The following is an 18,076-nucleotide window of genomic DNA, read 5'->3' as shown; positions in this document are numbered from 1 at the left end:
GAAACACCACACACAGTAGCAGCCTTTGTGTTTTGTTCTTGCTGAGTATCCAGACGTGTGATGAAAGAGGAAACCGAACCCTAAGGGTCATCTGGAAGCTAACTCCCCGCCTCGCCAGTCTGGCTGGGAAGGGATTGCATCACCTAGAACTCTGCCCGGCACCTCCCCACCCCGCCCCACCAGAGGCACCCCACCTTTCTTCCCCTCAGTCCTCCCAATCCCCTGGGCCGTTCTCATGACAGTTTGTTTCCATGTATCAAAGGAATGACATATACAGAAATGTCGTCCCCAGAGCCCAGTCGGTCATTAGATATTCGCCATCCTCTGTCCTTCAAGATGCCCCGGGCCCGCATCACCAGGTCCTGGGCTGCCAGTGTGTACCTGCGCAGGGAGAAGCAGAAGGAGACAGTCAGTGACTGGCCCAGGTGAGGCTGGGCAGCCGTTACAGCTCTGCGGACAGTTTCCAAATAGCCTGAATGCCACAAGACGCCTGCGCTAGCTTTCTTCTAAACTATGGACGCCTCACGTGAGATGATTTTTTTAGCTGGTAGACAGATAAGGCACGGAATAGATTAAGCAACCTATTATTCTGCTTCGCAGCCCTCTAGAAGTTGTTTATTTTGTCGATGAGTGAGTCTCAGGACCTTCTTCAGCCCTCTACTTCACCAACCACCACGTCTGTCCACTTCTAGGGAATGAAGGGCCCCTCCGCATGAAGTGAGTTGGATAATATTCTGCTGTGACCCACAATGTTTGGAATGGGCTGATTTCCCAAAGGAGAATGCCAGCCCTTTCATCCTAGTCTTTCTTGGTCTGGAGGCTCCACTGACACCTATCTCCCCGTCATTCACAATGATACGATTTTTTTTTGTTCTTTGATGCCTGATCCCTGATCCCATTGACACCTCGTGATCACACAGGCTGGTGTGCTTCTTCCATGTGGGCTTTGTAGCTTCTGAGCTAGACGGCCGCTTGTTTATCTTCAAGCCTTTAAGACCCCAGACGCTCTATCTTTATTCTGATTTCATGGTCACCAAATAACTTTCCGGTTAAGATCTGCCTCCCTGACCAAGTTGGCCACGGGGAAAGAATGAGCTCGTCATCTGGACTTGAGACCAGCAGCCAGTCGGGCTTCTCCAGCCAAACGCCAGCTGGCACTCTGGAGTTCAAACCAACCTGGTGAGCTCAGCTAAGCTGAAGTCAGCCCTGATAATGGATTATTGTTTGTTGTGTTGGTTAAACCAGTTTCTGACACAGACGGTCAGAAGCAGGCTCTGGGTAATCACCAGGATAATAAATGTCACTCTATGAGGCCTCTTGGACGCCAGCCTTTGGGCTTTTTACAAGCGACCCACCCCATACTGCCCGTGACCTTTCCCGACTTGGCATGTCTCAGCCTTGCCTTGCCAAGCTCTGAATTACAGACTTTAGAACACCGCAAGCCTTTCCCTTTCTTCCATTAAAACCCCTTTTGGAGTCTCATCTCTCACGATGAAGAGTGACGGTATTTAAGGACTTGGGCGTTAGCAAGTGACCTCAGAAGTGTCATGCTTTCAAGCCCCAGAGTCTCTGAGATGACAGTTGACTGGTATAGGCTGGGCAGTGGAGAGAAATGAAGCATATACACTGTAGGTGGCCCCGGGGAGGATGATTTAGTCAATACAAAATAAACACCCTTTCTTTCTGGAGGGTGAGTGGTATCGGTACTAAGCGAATTACCAGCTTTGAGGCAGGAATCTTGACAAGCTCCCCTTGGACCTCTAGGAAAGAGGTAACTAACTAGTTAGAGCTGTCTGAGGAGCCTGCCTGATGAAATCAGGAGATCAACAGAATGCCTCCACAGAGCCAATTCAAATGTCAATCATGGACTGAGGCTCACAGACTATATTTATAGGCTTTGTCTTAAGCTACATATTTGAGATATAGCCAAGTAGAGAAATGCCACCAGTAAAATCAGGGTGGCATTTGTTATCCTGATAACTGGCCAGGGTTTGGACCTTAGCTTTCCAGGTTCAGCGCCCTGGCAATCTCGATATACAGAGCAACTTCATCTATCAGATGGCCACATGTTGTCTCATGTGCTATAAGCACATATCACTTATATTACTCATGTGCTGTAAGCACATATCAGGCATATCACTTTACCATATGCCTGAAAAGGGAAACCAGACTGAGCAGAGCGGAGGGCGGGGAAAGACCCTCAACGAGATGGGCCGACAGGGCTGCGATCACACAGCGGTAGAGAGGGCGCGGAACGAGGTGGTGGTTCTTTTTACCCTACATAGGGTCCCTGTGAGTTGGCACTGGCTTGAGGACACCTGACAACAACATATATAAGAATTTATGAGTTGTGGTGTTGCAGTGGGTTAAGCAAGGTTTGCAACTTAAACCCACCAACTGGTTCACAGGAAAAAGATTTACAGTCTCAGAAGGCCCACAGAACAGTTCTACTCCGTGGTCACTATAAGTCAAAATAGACTTGGTGGCAGTGAATTTGGGTTGGGTTTACATATGCACCCCTTACATATCTTTTTTATCTTGGAAGTTGTATTTGTGAAAGTTGGAAAGTGCTTTCCTGAGCTCGTTGTTATTAATTTTCGTGGTGATAGTGACTCCATGCCTGTGAGGTTGAGTGGGTTGAGTTTTAACTCTGTGTTGTCAATTGGGTGAAAGTTTACCAAGGAGATCGTTAGTTTCATAGCCAACAATTCACACACATTATGTTTCATCTCACTGATTTCAATCCCTTCAATGGACGTCACTGAACCCAACTCTCCATGTTTCTTTGTCCCATTCTACCAAAGTTCCCTCTTAATTTTTCCCTGGGTAACTGCTGGCTTTTGCTCTCAAATGGTTCCTTCTTCTAAGGTGTGTGTGCCTCCTTAGTGTTACTGTGCTCCTCACAGATCTGCCCAGTGTTTCTTTGTCGTTGATAGTGTTTATATCATGTATCAGGGCCCCTATTTGCTCACTGATGATCTTTACAATTCTAAGTTTTACATTTGGGTCTTTTATTCACCTTGAGTTCATTTTCACATATGATATGAGCTATGGATCTTGTTTCATTCTTCTGCAAATGCATATCTAGGGCCATATGATAAAGAGACCATCTCATGCCTAATTAACGTGCTCAGTTAAAGATCAGCCGCCTGCACATGGGAGATTTACTTCTGGCCTCTCAGTTCCATTCCGCTGGTCCATGTATCTACTGTTGTGCCATTAGCAAGCTGTTTGGATTGTGACTTTAGTCGTGTAGGAAGGTCAAATTCACCCAGTTTTTGTACTACAAAAACATCTTTTATTTTGTCTTGAAGGATAGTTTTGCTGGGTAGTGGAATTTAGAATGCTGCTTTTCCCCTCAGCAGTTTCGGGTTATCATCTATTGACTTCTGGCTTCTGCTATTGTTGAGAAACATGCCTTCGATCATTCCTTTGTAAGTGAATGTCTCTTCTCACTGGTGGCCTTTCAGATTTTTATTGTTACTGCTTAGTTGTGGATGATGACATTCCACTAAGACATAACAACGAAGATTCCTTTTTATTCATCTTGCTCCTTAAATTAAGAAATCATTTCTTTAATTGTTGAAAATTCTCAGCTATGAACTTTTAAAATATTGCCTCTCCTCCAATTTTTTTTTATTCTCTCCCGAAACGTGTTAGATTTTTCTGTTCTATTTTCCAGATTCATTTTCTTTCTTGTTTGCTTTCAATTGACTAATTTTTTCCCAGTAGTTTACTACTGTAAACATTCAGCGAGCTGTTTTATCTCAATGACATTTTTCATTATGAACTTCTATTATGTTATTTTAAATACGCAACTCTTCTCCCCTTATGAGTCCATGTGCATAGTTTACAGTTCATCCCAACCTGGGCTAGTACATTCAGGCTTTTTCTGAGGGGTATTAAGGGGACAACACTCTATTGCACTGATGGTGAGTTTGGAAGTTGGATGTGACCTCTTCAGAGAGGTTACTGATGGAGCGCCCTGCCTTCAATGGGGGGGGGGGACACTATAAGAAGCTCTGGTGGAAGAGTCGCGGGGAGGAGACGATCAGTCAGGGTGCAGTGTAACAACGATGAAATATACAACTCTCCTCTAGTTCCTAAATGCTTCCCCACCCTCCACCCCCACTATCATGATCCCAATTCTACCTTCCAAATCTGGCTAGACCAGAGGAGGTACACTGGTACAGATAGGAACTGGAAATACAGGAAATCCAGGACAGATGACCCCTTCAGGACCAGTGCTAAGAGTGGCGATACCGGGAGGGAGGAGGGAGAGTGGGGTGGAAAGGGAGAACCAATTACAAGGATCTACATATAACCTCCTCCCAGGGGATGGACAACAGAGAAGTGGGTGAAGGGAGACATTGGACAGTGTAAGATATGACAAAATAATAATAATAATTTATAAATTATCAAGGGCTCATGATGGAGGGGGAGTGGGGAGGGAGGGGAAAATGATGACCTGATACCAAGGGCTCAAGTAGAAAGCAAATGGTTTGAGAATGATGATGGCAACAAAGGTACAAATGTGCTGGACACAATGGATGTATGTATGGATTGTGATAAGAGTTGTATGAGTCCCCAATAAAATGATTAAATAAAAAAATTTTTGAAAGAAGCTCTGGTGGTGCACTGGGTAAAGCATGGCGTAGACCACCTCCAGGTGGTGGTTTGAATGCACTAGCTTCTCTGTACGAGAAAGATGCGGCCGTCTGCTGCTATGGAGGTGGATCACCCTGGAAGCCCTAGAGGGTAAAGCTACTCGGTCCTACAGAGTTGTGATGAGTTGGAATTGTCTCCTCGGCAGTGGGTTTGGGGAGTTTTAAGAGGCATTGTGGGTTGAGTCAGCATTGACTCAATGGTAGTGAGTGTTTTTGGTCTCATGGGTATTTTCAATCCTAGAACAAGTTCATTTGCTGGCTTAGGATCCCCAGACCACAGGAGGAATAGGATATCTAAATTAGCATTTTTCCTGCGTGGTAAGCCTACTCAGTCATCTCCTCCTCCTCTTCCTCACAGAACTGCAATGTGGTCAGGTTCCTGTTTTGTGCCCTTGGGTGCTCTAGGACAATCCATAACTTGAGCAGGCAGATCAGAGGGACGTGGTAGATCCTCTTCTAAGATTATTCCTAGGAGTTCAGCCCCCTTCACATTGCTTCTCTTTGCTAGATTTCCCTTTGCCGTCGAGCTGATGTGGACTGATAGCTACCCTACAGGGCAGGGTAGAACTGCCCCTGTGAGTTTCTAAGACTGCCACTCAGTGCAGGTAGAAAGCTTGTTCTTTCTCCTGTTCGGTGGCTCGCGGTTTCAAACTGCTGATCTGGACTTCTCCAGGGGATGTGATACCCTATGAGCGCCCGTGTGCAGTAGCTGAACAGTGACGACTCCTGAAAGGGTACTCCAGTCACTAGGAGTAGCACTCTGGTGAAATAAGGTCAGTGGGTGGGCGCTCCCCTCATAAACCCGTCAACTCACCACACAGCCAGGACCCAGCTCTTGGGAGCAGGCTCTTTGCTCAGCTCCCACGATCAGCCCAGCCGGCCCATGGCCACCTCAGAGCTCATTAGCATCCACATTCAATAGCTGTCTTGCCTCAAGCAGGAAACCAATTCCAAGGTTGATTTATATCAACAAGAAACAACTTTGGGGTGGTGGTGGTGGTGAGGGGCAGTGGCGTGCAGAAAATGGCTTCTTTTCTCCCCTAGTTTGTCCCATCTGTCAAAGATCACCTGTGTGGGGGAAATGAAAGAAACTGCTCCCTCTGGCGCTGAAACAGGTGGGCTCAAGAGCTTGTTCTCGGAGCAAACACGGAGTGCCTGCAAGCGCCAGACTACAGGCAGTGCAGGGGGATTTTTTGAGCCAAAGCATAAACTATATGCACAGAACAGACACTACAGCAAAGGAAAGGGGTAGCCAAAAACAGCGAGAGGGGACTGGGTCTGTTACATATCGGCCTAGGACTGCGGTGGCTGAGCAGTCTGGAGAGTTTCTAGAAGGGGGCCAGGAGCAGCCTCGGCGGCCATTCCCGAATGTGTGGCCAGGCGACATCAGAGAACTGCTGGACTAATGTGAAGTGCCCACTCTCTCCTAACGAAGAGTCTCCCCGGGATACAGGTTTTGTATTTCGAGAACATTTTTCTTCTCTAGCCGAGGCTTTCAATATTGATCAGCAAAGCTCTGCTGAAAGAAATGTCTGCAGAGGAGGGACCGGACTTGGCAAACTTCACAGGGCTTGGCTGGGAGGCTTCCTGGGCTCCGAGGGGGAGGGGCAGAGAAAGGACACCAGGGCTGGCAAGAAAAACTAAGAAGGGAGAGGGGCTGAAGACTGATGGGGAGGCCGACGCTTGTTTTCACAGCCACTGACTGGAGACCAGGCAGGAGGAGGCGGATGAAGCCTCATCTGTCTGTCTGTCAGCCTCTCTCGTCCATGCCAAGTCTGTGGCAGGTCTTGTTCTTCCACCTCCGCCGTGGAGCGCTGAGTTTGCAGGGTGTGGAGGAGGACTGTGTAGGTTCCAATCCAGGTTTCCCCGCGTACCCAATGGGTGGCTCTGAAAACATTCCACAGGCCCTGACCCTGCCTTCAAGTCCAGTTGCATGGGAACGTCTATTTTCGATTTGGATAGGGTCCTGTAGATAGGGTCTTAGGGGAGGGAGGGTAGGTGGCAGGAACTGGGGAATTAATGGGTTCCAAATATTTGCATATAAAAGGCAGCCTACATCTGTTGATGGCCCTGCAGTAATACACTGTGGTGGGAACAGGAGGGCAGAAGCCTCTTTGCATGCTGAGCAGGCCTCTGAGATTTCCCAGGTAGCAAAGCTCTCCCAAGCTTCAGAACACTGGCCCGGATCTCTGGCTGTGGGGTGGCTTGGAGGCAGCTCTTTGTTGTGCTCAGAATTGAGCAATGGTCCCCCAGAGCAGGCACTTGTGACGCTAGTGTACACACTGCTAAGTGTACGGCTATGAACACATCTCCGTTTCACAGTTTGAGGCCAAGTTCCAAAGCCCCTAATGTTGATTTCTGTCCCCTCTCCGCACCGCTCAGAGAGAATGTAAGGAGACTGTGGAAGACAGACAGCTGCTGCCAGGGGCACACTGGAAGACAAGTGTGCCAGCAGGTCTGCCTAAGCCTGGGTTGAGTAGAGAAACAAATCCAGGGAGACTCATGTGAGTCTGGGAGAGAACTTTATATTACAGAGCAGGTGTGCATTAAGAAACCATCCCAGTCCGGTCCAGATCAAGTCTGGAAGCCCGATATTAGCCCATATGTTGATACTGAGTCCATAAATTCTTCTTCAGACTTACACAGCCATGTAATGCCTCTGAATGCAGGGAGATCACAGGCCAGTGGGTGGAAAGTCTTGTGGATCCAGTGGCAGTGGAAGCATCTCAGCACTGCCACAAGTCTCCACGTGGCTCCTCCAGCTCCAAGGCTCTAACGTAGCTCCATGTGTCCTGTCAACAGGAATGTCTCCCAGGGAGTCTCTCCTCCAGTGAGCTGTTCATGTCCTTAGTGTCTCCAAATGAGGTCACCAAGCTGCAACGTGACTGCTAAACCACCCCTTCACTCTTAATAGTCTCAAATTGACAACATATTATGTAACTACCACAAGGTACAAGGCCACACTTTCTCTCCCATGGGAAGGGCCAGGCCCACCAGCAGGCCCTCTTCAGCACTCTGGCAGGATCTCCCTGGATTTTTGGGGTAGATTTTTTTGGTAGCCAGAAGATTCAATGCGTGTGAATTGTGGTGCTGGCAAAGAAACATTGAAAGCACCATGGACTGCTAAAAGGACAAACAAACCTGCCCTGGAAGTACAGCCAGAGTGCTCCTTAAAGGCAAGCATGGGGGGGTCTTCATCTTACACTTTGGACATGTCAGTTCCCTGGAGAAGGACATCATGGTAGAGGGGCAGCCAAAGAGAGGACGGCCCCTGATGCGATGGATTGACACCGTGGCTGCAACGAGGGGCTCCGACAACTGTGAGGATGCTGCAGGACCAGGCGGTTTGCATTCTGTTGTACATAGGGGGGTCACTCTGGGTCTGCACCAACGTGAACAATAACAACAACAATAGTGTTGTAAGTCAAATCGCACACAGCATTTCAGTATGAGGGGGAATAATCATGTGCTTCCCGAGCCTCCCTGGCACGCCTTGAAGATGCTCTGATGTTCTGCTGAAGCCGCCCTGCTCTGAAGGCAAGCGGCCAACTGAAGGAGGAAGGCAGAGCCCCAGCAGGGTGCTCAGAGGCGGTGGCTCAGGCCAGCTCTAGGCTGACTGCCCACCCTCCTCCACACACAGATTACGCTGAACACCGCAGAAGAAACAGAAATGCAGACTTGACCTCATCCTCCAACACCAAATCAAACACACACATTTCTCCTGAAAACCTGTCATGGATATGGTGGGGGTGGGGGGTAGGGTGGTAGGGGTGGCTTTCCTTTTTGCACCAGTGGCATAGTTTGGAAAACCATATGGCACCGCCAAGAAATAGTTCAGCTGGTTCTCCTAAAGACGAATGAATCTTTGTCTCTCTACCGACATAACATTTCAAATCCCGAAGGTAGTGCGGACGAGTCCTGGCCCTGGATTAACCTGCTGTCAGTATAGGTGTCCCTCCGGTCGGTCCCCTCCTCATTCGCTGGAGGCCTGAGTTGGACTGACAATCACAAGACTGGCAGCTCAAACCCACCAGGGGCTCCTCGGGACAAAGATGAGGTTTTGTATTCCCACACAGAGACCCATGGGTGGCAGTTCTAACCTGTTCTCTAGGGTCACGGGCAGCTGGAATCGGCTCGATGGCAGTGATTTTGTGCTTGGTTTTGTGGAGCACCGAGAGCGTGGCTATGATGGACGACAGACCCACGAATGCCGAGAGGGTGTTTCTCATCAGAGCCACGGTCCACGGGATTTCTAGGGGACTGATAATTCTTCAACAGACCTACTGCCCTTTGAAAAGCCCCTTCCACTGAAATGGAAGGGAGGGTGGCTGGTGGTGGCAGTCCATCGTTCGGCCCAAGAGACGCAGATCGAGCGGTTTCTCTGGAGAGCTTTTGAGGAACGAAGGGCTGAATGTAGAGCAAACACTCCGCGCACTTGGAATATGAATCTGTGCCACGGGTTCGTGTTTGGCCAACTCTTCTCTGGTCCCAGTCCCTCCCTGCTGTGCCCCTTCCCGGCTCCTTTAGCAATATCAACAATTTACTCCTTTCTGACAAAATCTTAAACATCATCTGTGCGTTTACATACTTGCCTCCCTTTTGAATTTTCTGCCGAGGAGCCCCACCTTTGTCTCCCGACCATTCCGGAGGGGGTGGTCAATCCCAGAGCGCTTGCCTCAGAAAACCCTCTCCGGGCCTTTCTCCAAGTGACCTCGTCAAGTTATGGCTCAGAAAAGACAGTGCCTGGGGTGACCTTCATCGAAAGCACTCTGTAGTGACACTTCCACGACGTCTAACAACCCCATTCCAGAAGGTTCACGTGGAGTGTGTCCTCCGAAGGGTTCAGCTCCTGCCCTCCTTCAAGGAATCCCACAACCGCTCCACTGCGGGCAGTCTCCAACACACAGAAAGAATGAAACCCGCCACACTGTCTTCTGCCTGATTCCCAAGCCTCCTGTTGATTGTATTTGGCTTCTTGGCCAAGGTAGTTCGACAGAGCAAACGAGCTCACGAAGATGCCCCGAGGCCAAGGAGCCCACGCAGCTCCTTCTGCCCTAGCGGAGGGTGCTGAGGGCCAGGACGTCCCTCGTCCCTCGTCCCTCTTTATACCAATCTGCTCTTCCCTCGCCACGCGCTCTGGAGGGGAAGAAGCGATTTGATATTCCTTGTTGGGCAGGACGGCGGTGTGTTGAGAAGAGGCGTCTCGGAGAGGAAAAGGCAACGTGAAAGAGAAAGAAACCCTGCACCCGACCTGAGCTAAAGCCAAAGGATCCCGCAGCCGAAGCCAAAGCCAAAGCTGTGCCCGCCGCAGGGCTCCTGCCCTGCCTTCTCTGTAGACCAGCTGGGGCACACGGGGCCCGACTCAAACTCAGACAGGCTCACTCAAAGCCCAGGGAAGCAGGACACCATGGGAACATTCTAGCATGTAGGGGGTGGGGGGGTGAGGCCGTGGCAGCTGGACTCCCCAGTTCTGGCCGACTCTCTTCCGGGGCCTGACCAGCCTGCACAACGTGGAGCCGTGGCTTTGTTTCCTTCCGTCTCCCTCAGGCTGCCCACCCCGCGGTGGCAGGTGGAGTCTAATCTTTCCTTTCTCATTTCTGTCAAACAACACTGCTCATCTCCTTTGATCTGACCCCTTGACCTTGGAGTCAAGGACCCCTTTGTCCCCTGCCCTCCCTCCCCTCCACAGTGAAGTCAGCAGATCTTTAGTCTCGTGCTCCATGGGGATGAAAGAAACTCTTGCGGCTGAAGAAAAGCAAACAGAGTCTCTGGGATTGTAGCGGGTTTCTTCAGCACAAAAGCGATGGCCTGGGCTAACGTTCCTTCGAGAGTCCCCCTCCTAGTTCCATGTCACCCAACATGGGCAGGCAATGAAGGCTTGCCTCTGGGCTCTCCCCAGACTGCCCCGCAGGTGCCGGCCGCCTTTTGGAGGGGAGGAGGGCAGGGAGCAGCCGCTCAGGCGCACACAGCAAACCTTGCCAAGCCTCTTGGGACTGAGATCTGGGTGGCTGGGGCCCTCCAGAGGCCCCCTAAGCCCGGGGTTGAGCGTGGTACCTTCTTGCCAAAGTACACACAGATCAGGTGCAAGTATGCCACACAGGTGGGAGAGAACATCGCTTTGCAGAATTCCCAGGTCGTGAGGCTGAAATCAAAGGAATGTCTTTCATTTCCCAATATGGCTCCAATTCCCAGGGAGCTCACGAGGTCGGGAAACAGCCCTCATCTTGTGTTCCTTGCCGTCACGTGGTGGAATACGTTTCCCGGCGGCGGATCCTAATGAACAAACCACACACGTTCCAGGTCATGAACACAGCCTTCCTTTTCTGTGACTGCTTTTCGTGATCACCATGTTGTGACTTCAGAAGGATCGGTGGGATCTGGTCCCTATCGCTTCTCACACCTCCTCCTCTGGTCCTGCTCTGCCCCATGCTGAGCCTCGGCAGCCATGCTGCCTTCTCAGTGGCTTGAAGGTTAGGTCTCCCTCGCCCATCTCCACGCAGACCTTGATCTGCTGGGTTCAGGCTTCTTTAGTCTTCAGGTTTAAAAGGAGGCATCCCTTCCTCTGGGAGCTAGGCTTGGTCACTCTGGGCTCTGATTTGGGCTTGTCTGCTCAACCACTCATGGAGCCCTGGTTTTGGAGATATGCTCTGTGGGATTTAACTGTGGCCTTGGACTATTCACTGCAAGGTCAACAGTTTCAATCCACCAGCTTCTCCCAGAGAGAATGTCTCAGAAACCGTAAGGAGCAGTTCTACTTTGTCCTAGAGAATCACTGTGAATTGGCATCGTCTCCACGGCAGTGGGTTTTTGTTTTAGTCACTCAATATTGGACCCTTCCATGTTTATACTTCTACAACCCTCTCTAGACTTGAAACTCCACGAGAGCAGGAACTAGTCTGTTTTCTTCATGAATTCTTCTTCAGTGTCTACCACTGGCCCATCCATTTTGATGTTTTCCAAATGAATGAATGTGAATGGGAAGTATTTGGCCAAGAAAACCTTGGTCTAGAATTTCTTAAAAATTGATCACAAATTCAATTTTCTCATTGTCCCCGAGATGGTCTCTCTCCTCTCAATAAAACTGCTCATTTTGCAGCTTTTCCTGTCCACCCGTTCGTCTTTCTGATACAGGACTCCTACTCCTTCTAAAGTTCTGTGGTTTGCCATTTTTCCTGAAAGGCAGATGGAAAAATAAAGACCTTCCCTTTGCTGTCCTGTTTGCTTTCTGGGGCCCCTATTAACCCTGTCTCCATAGGCAACAGTTCTCACGGACTCCATGCGCTTTCAATGACCTGGTGTGCACCTGCTTAGTGACAACACTGAGCAAGGCCGCCTGCTCCGTGGCAGGCAGGTGTGTTACCATGGAGAGAGAGGGACTGGTAAGCAAGACCAGGCCAGCTTGGAGAGATTAAAAAACAAACACGCACAACAAACTTTTAACTGATAGCTGTGAGCTGGCCTTGCAAAGCTTTATAAAAGCAATCAAAGTAGAGAAAGTCAACATAAGAATGTTGTAATGAGTAGGATAGAAAGCACAGATTAAAACTTAAACCTCAACGGGAGTTCAAATAAAAGAGTAGTAAAATGTAGTACCATGAATTCTTCCGCACTTAAGCACAATGACGTCAAACAAGCCTCAGAAGACAGAGGTCGAGCCTCTTTTCCCCTCCCCCTAAAAGAACGCATTCAGCGCTGTTAAATAAACACTTCCCTTCGTGATTCGGATGTGCCAGGCATGTCCCTTTCCATATAGCTTAGAGACGGGTAGGATTAGAACCCTCATATTACCGCTAAGATATTGGAAGCACAAATGCTGCCCCAAGGTCACACGGCTAGAAGTGTCAGAGCCAGTATTTGACCTCTGGCAGTCAGGAGTAGGAATCAACTTAATGGCAGTGACTTTGACTTTGAATTTCTAGACTACACTGTCTCTTGTATTTACAAATGAGTATAACATACATATAATTTAAAAATAAAATGAACAAGAAACCTGCCACACAGCTAAAAGAATAGAAAATGCCAATAAGTACCTTCAAAGCCATGGTGGGCCTGAAGCATGCATTCCCTTCTCTGTCCTGGCCATCTACTCTCCCCCAAGGCAACTAGTATCCTCAATTTTAGGTCAATCCTCTTGTTTTTCTTTAGAGTTTATATTTATATAGTTTATCTTCCAGATTCTTACACAGGATATTCGTCTTATACTTGAATAATCTGGGGCTTACCTATTAAATAACACTAAGTTTTTGAGGTCTTCCTGTTAATGAGCATAGTTTGGGTTCACGCCATTTTAGCTCTGCCTTCTAGAAATTGCTTCTCCATTCTCCATTTGGACAGGAAAACTGCTTCTACATTTTGTAACCAAAACAATATGAGGATGTCTTCGTGTAGCCTCCTGATGCAAGGATTTCTCCAAGGTTTGCATACAGACGTTGGACATTTGTCAGGAGAAATCAGTCCCCGGGTGAAATGGGTTGACACAGTGACTGCATCAATGGGCTCAGATTTAGGAACAATGTGAGGATGGTGCAGGACCGGCCATTGTTTCCTCCTGTTGTGCCTATGATTGCTATGGGTTGGGACCATCTCGATGACCCCTCACAACACCATTAGGTTTTCCACTTTTAGGGGCGGCAGAAGCACCAAGGGGTTTTGTTAAGACACAAATAACAGGGCCCTAGCCTTTGAGTCTTGTAGATCTGGTTTGGGGCCTGATGATGTGCATTTCTAACAAGGTGATGCTGATACCAAGTGGCCTGAGGACAATTTTTTTTAAATTTCAATTTTATTTTCTTGGGGCTCTTACAGCTCCTATCGTAGTCCATACATATATCCATTTTATCAAACACATTTCTACAGACGATGTCATCATCTCTTTCAACACATTTTCTTTCTACTTGAGTCCCTGGAACCAGCTCCTCATTTCTCCCCCTCCCTCCCCTTCCCTCCCCCAGGTCCCCTTGATAATTAATAAATTATTATGATTATTTTTCATATCTCGCACCGACTGCTGCCTCAGTTACCCACTTGTGTGCTGGATGGGAGCCATACATCGATCATTGTGATTGGTTCTCCCTTACTCCCCCCTCCCCGTCCCTTATCCTCCTAGTCCCGCTGTGCCCCTTGAGGACCATTCTCTGAAAGCTGGTACTCTAGGTGTCTTAGCTGCTGCTGCTGCTGCGCCAGAAATAGCACAAGTGAGAGGCTTTAAATAACAGAGATGTCTTTGTTCACAGCTTTGGAGAATAAAGGCCAATTCAAGGTCTTAGTGCGATGGATTCTCTTCTGTGAGCGTCTCTCCTACCTTCTGGTATGAGCTAGTGGTCTTTGCAATTCTTGGCATTCCTTGGCATCTGTCTTCCTCTTGTGTCTCTCCTGGTCTTTTTATCACTCAAGTCCATAAGTTTGGGATCCCCTCTACTCTAGTATGACTCCATTAATGTAACAAAAGAAACCCTCCTATTTCCAAATCAGAGCTCATCCAGGGGTGCTAGGACAAATAATTCCACACATATTTTAGGGACACACCATTCATTCCTTAGGGTATAGGCCTGTGAGTCGAACTGATGGGTTAGGTTATTATTAAGTGCCACAGAGTTGTTTCCAACTTATAGCGACCCGATGTACAACACACTGATAAACAACACACGGAAAACCTGGTCCAGTGTCATCCTTACAACTGGTCTCATGTTTGACCTCATCAACGCAGCCAGTGTCAATCCATCTCGTTGAAGGTCTTCCTCCTTTTCACTGCCCCTCTATTTTGTCATGCATGGTGTCTTTGTCCAGGGATGGGTCTTTCCTGACAACAGGTCCAAAGTCTGTGGAGTGAAGTCTTGCTATCCTTTCCTCTAAGAAGCATTCTGGGGGAGCTTCTTTCAAGACAGATTTGTTTGTTTCACTGGCAGTCCATGTTACTTTCCATGTTCTTCCCAGCACCGCAATTTAACCGTATTGCTCCTTCGTTTGGGCTTCCTTAGTCAATGTCCACTTCTGGCTGTACTTCCAAACAAATCTGTTTGTTTTTGCAGTCCACGGTATATTTAATATTCTTCACTTAACATCATATTTTAAAACCATCAATTCTTCTTCAATCTTTCTTACATATTGTCCAAATTTTGTATGCAAAGGAGGGTTAAATGATATGTTTGTGCACAATTTTTACCAGCTATGGAAAGCTATTCTGCAGTGTTTGAGAGTTCCAATTCCTCCACACCTTTGCTAACCCTTGAAATTACTACACTTTTAAAATATTCCCAATCTGGTGAGCAACCATACCTCCAAGTGTTTTCAATTTGTATTTATTTGATTATTGAGATTGAATTAAAAATAATGTAGTTATTTTTAATATATTTATTTTTAAATGTAGTTTCTTCTCCATAAGGATTACATAGCTCTTGCTCATTTTTCTATTGAAATGCACATTCTTTATTAATTTTGGGGACTTGATTATACATCATTGATATAAATCTCTTTTGTTATAAAAGTTACAACTATATTTTCCAAATTCACAAGTTGCATATTTAGTTTCTCTGTCCTTTAAAGAACAGATATCAAACTTACTCCTGCTGTTTGTATTCTCCGTGCCTTACTTATTAAGAAGTCCATCTTTATTCCAAGGACATAAAGAAAGTCCCCATGCTATTTTCCAAAAGTTATACAAGGACATTTCAAAAAATTCTTGGAAAAATATGGAATGAAAAGATAATGAACATTTTACACGAACTTTCAAGATCCTGTGGTGAAGTGAAATCAGTTATTTATGGCTCTCCCATCCATTTCTCTACAACTCCCAGCAAATGATTGAGTGGAATCATGCAAATGTGTAGGGGATTCTAACTCAAGGGTTAGTCAGTTTCACCATTCCTCTGCATATAAGACAGCCTTCTCAGAGGCAGGAGAGGCCACAGCATGAGACCACAAGACAGCAGGGGAACAGACCATGCAGCAGTGAGACCGGGCGGCCAGCAGAACAAGGGAGAGGCCAAAGGACCAGGTGACTGCGGGGGTGAGGACCAGACAGATCTGTGACTGCTTGAGAAGAGGCGCTTCTGTGAACCAGAAATTGTATCCTGAATGTGTTTTGATCTTGACTTGTGCTAACCTGTTAACTTCCCAAATAACCCATTATGACCCTGAGCAAAGTCTGAGTTCTGGGTGGCCGCTGCAACGGATGCTCAAACCCAGCAGCGAAACTCAGCGCCCTCAGAGGCTGGTTGGTGCCAGAAGAGGGTAAATGAAGGGTGGCTGGTGGGAGGATGGCTGACCTCTGCCTGGGGCAAGAGGCCTTGGATGGTTTGGGACTGGATTCTCCTTCTCTCTACTGAAGTCGGTGGACGTCAGATGTGGCCCCACACCATTCCTTCAGGCCCCTTCATATTTACTTTGGCCTTTAACAGTTAGGTCTAAATTTACCTAGACTCGAATTTAGGTAAGAATCCAATTTCTATTTTTTATACATTTCTGGTGTTGGTTTAGTGTCCACGAGGGCAAGATTTACACAACTGACAACCCCCTGCCCTTCATTCTTCAGAAAGATCACATTCTGGGCATTTTGTTCTTCCACATATATTTTAAAATCAGCATGTCAAGTTTCAGAAAAAGTGAGGTCTTCAGGAATTTTCATTATAACTTTACTGTCCTCGATAAATTTAGAGAAACTTCACATCCCTGTACTGTTGAGTTTTCCCATGTAAGAATCGTGCGCACTCCTAAGACCCTCTTCTATTTTCATGGTCCTGTAATGCCATTATCATCGCCGCTTTTTATTTCTCATCCTATTTATTTGCCCCTTCACCTCCTTTTTCATTCATATCACAAGACATTTAACTACTTGGTTGTACTAAAGAACCACATTTTGGCTTTATTGCTTATGTTTGTTGGAGACTTATTCTCGATCTTCATCGCTTTCCTTTCCCCGGGGCTTTGTGCTCTGGTTGTTGGGTGGGGCTGACTTGGCCCTGCCCTGGCAGCCCTGTGGACAGTGGAACAAACTCGGCCCAGTCCCACACCATCTTCATAACTGCTGGTCAGTTTGAGTCACTCGTGCAGTCCCTGTGTCCTTCTATCACACGGAGGACTTCCTTGTCGCTTGCTGACCCTGTAACTTACTAAGCATGCCGTCCTTCTCCAGGAACTCCTGCTAACAGGCTCACGTACAGGAGACAGAGTTTTGCTGCCTGTGCGGCTCAGGAGAATTGTGGCTGTACTTCCAAAATTTGTTCTTTCATGCAGGACGTGATACATTTAATAGTCTTCACCAACACCATAGCTTACAGGCATCAATTCTCCAGTCGTTCTTACTGCCTCTCTAACTTCCATACAGGAGGTAATTAAATAGCATGGCTTGGATCAAGGATTACCTTACGCCTCAAGGTGATCTCTTTGCTTTCTGCCCACTTGACAAAGGTCTGGTGGAGCCGATTGGCCGGATGGCATACGCTGTTTGACTGCTTGACCGCTGCTTCCACGGGTCTTAATTATGGATCCATCATGGATTCTTGACAACTCCACGCTTTTCTCTGTTCACCACGGTGCTGCTTATTGGTTCCGTTGTGAGGATTTTGTTTTCTTTATGTTGAGGTGTAACCCATAGTGAAGGCTGTCAGTCTTTGCTCTTCATCAGTCAGCGCTCCAAGTCCGTGGTGCTTGCTGCGCATTGTGCATTGTTAGTAAGTATTTCTCTGTCTGGATGCTGCACATTCTTTATAAACCAGCTTCCAAGACTGTCTGGGCAACATACAAACTGAAAATATGTGGTGAAATGACATAACTCTGATGTATACTTTCTGATTTTAAACAGTGTACTATCTCCTGGCTCTGTTTGGAACGCCTGCCTCTGGGTCTATGTACAGGTTCTGCATGGGTGCAAGTAAGTGTTCTGGAATTCTTGTGCTTTGCCCGCTCTCCTTGTCTTTTTATAATCCACATGGTAAAGTGTTTTACATAGTCAATCAAGCCCAATAAACATCTTTATGGTCTTCTCTACTTTCACGCAAGATTCATCTGGGATCAGCAATGATACCTCTTGATCACATGCTCTTTAATGTCTAGAGTGAATTTACAGTACTTTCCTGTTGCTGTACTGCTGCAACATTCTTTTAATCATATTTGGCAAAATTTTACATGCACGTGATAGTAGTTACATATTTTAAAATAATTTTCACATCCTGCTGGATCCCTTTTTTCTAGTTTATACCTAATCTCTTCCAATCAGTTGGTCGGTAGCTGTCTTCCAAATTGCTTGGCACAGGTGAGTGCACCAGACCGTGCTGCAGCTGTTTGTTGAAACCTGTCAACTGGTCTTCTGTCAATCAATGGCGCCTGGTTTTCGCCAGGGTCTTCAGTGCAGTGTGGACTTCCACCTTCCATGCCATTGGTTCTTGATCAGATGCTACCGCCTAACATCATGA

General features: G+C 47.4%; 1 protein-coding gene across 1 annotated transcript in view; it reads right to left on the bottom strand.

Annotated features, from left to right (window-relative positions):
• Positions 1-217: 217 nt before the first annotated feature.
• The window catches only part of PPM1H (protein phosphatase, Mg2+/Mn2+ dependent 1H), a 207,571-nt gene continuing 189,712 nt past the window's right edge, over positions 218-18,076 (bottom strand). Inside the window, exon 9 of the mRNA XM_075552793.1 lies at positions 218-381. Coding sequence (XP_075408908.1) covers positions 234-381 — 148 coding nt within the window. The 3' untranslated portion in view covers positions 218-233. The remainder of the gene's footprint in view (positions 382-18,076) is intronic.

Source organism: Tenrec ecaudatus, chromosome 6, assembly GCF_050624435.1.
Source record: "Tenrec ecaudatus isolate mTenEca1 chromosome 6, mTenEca1.hap1, whole genome shotgun sequence".
NCBI classification, from domain to species: Eukaryota; Metazoa; Chordata; class Mammalia; order Afrosoricida; family Tenrecidae; genus Tenrec; species Tenrec ecaudatus.
Note: the sequence above shows the minus strand (reverse complement) of the source record. Positions and strands in the feature narration are given on the sequence as shown.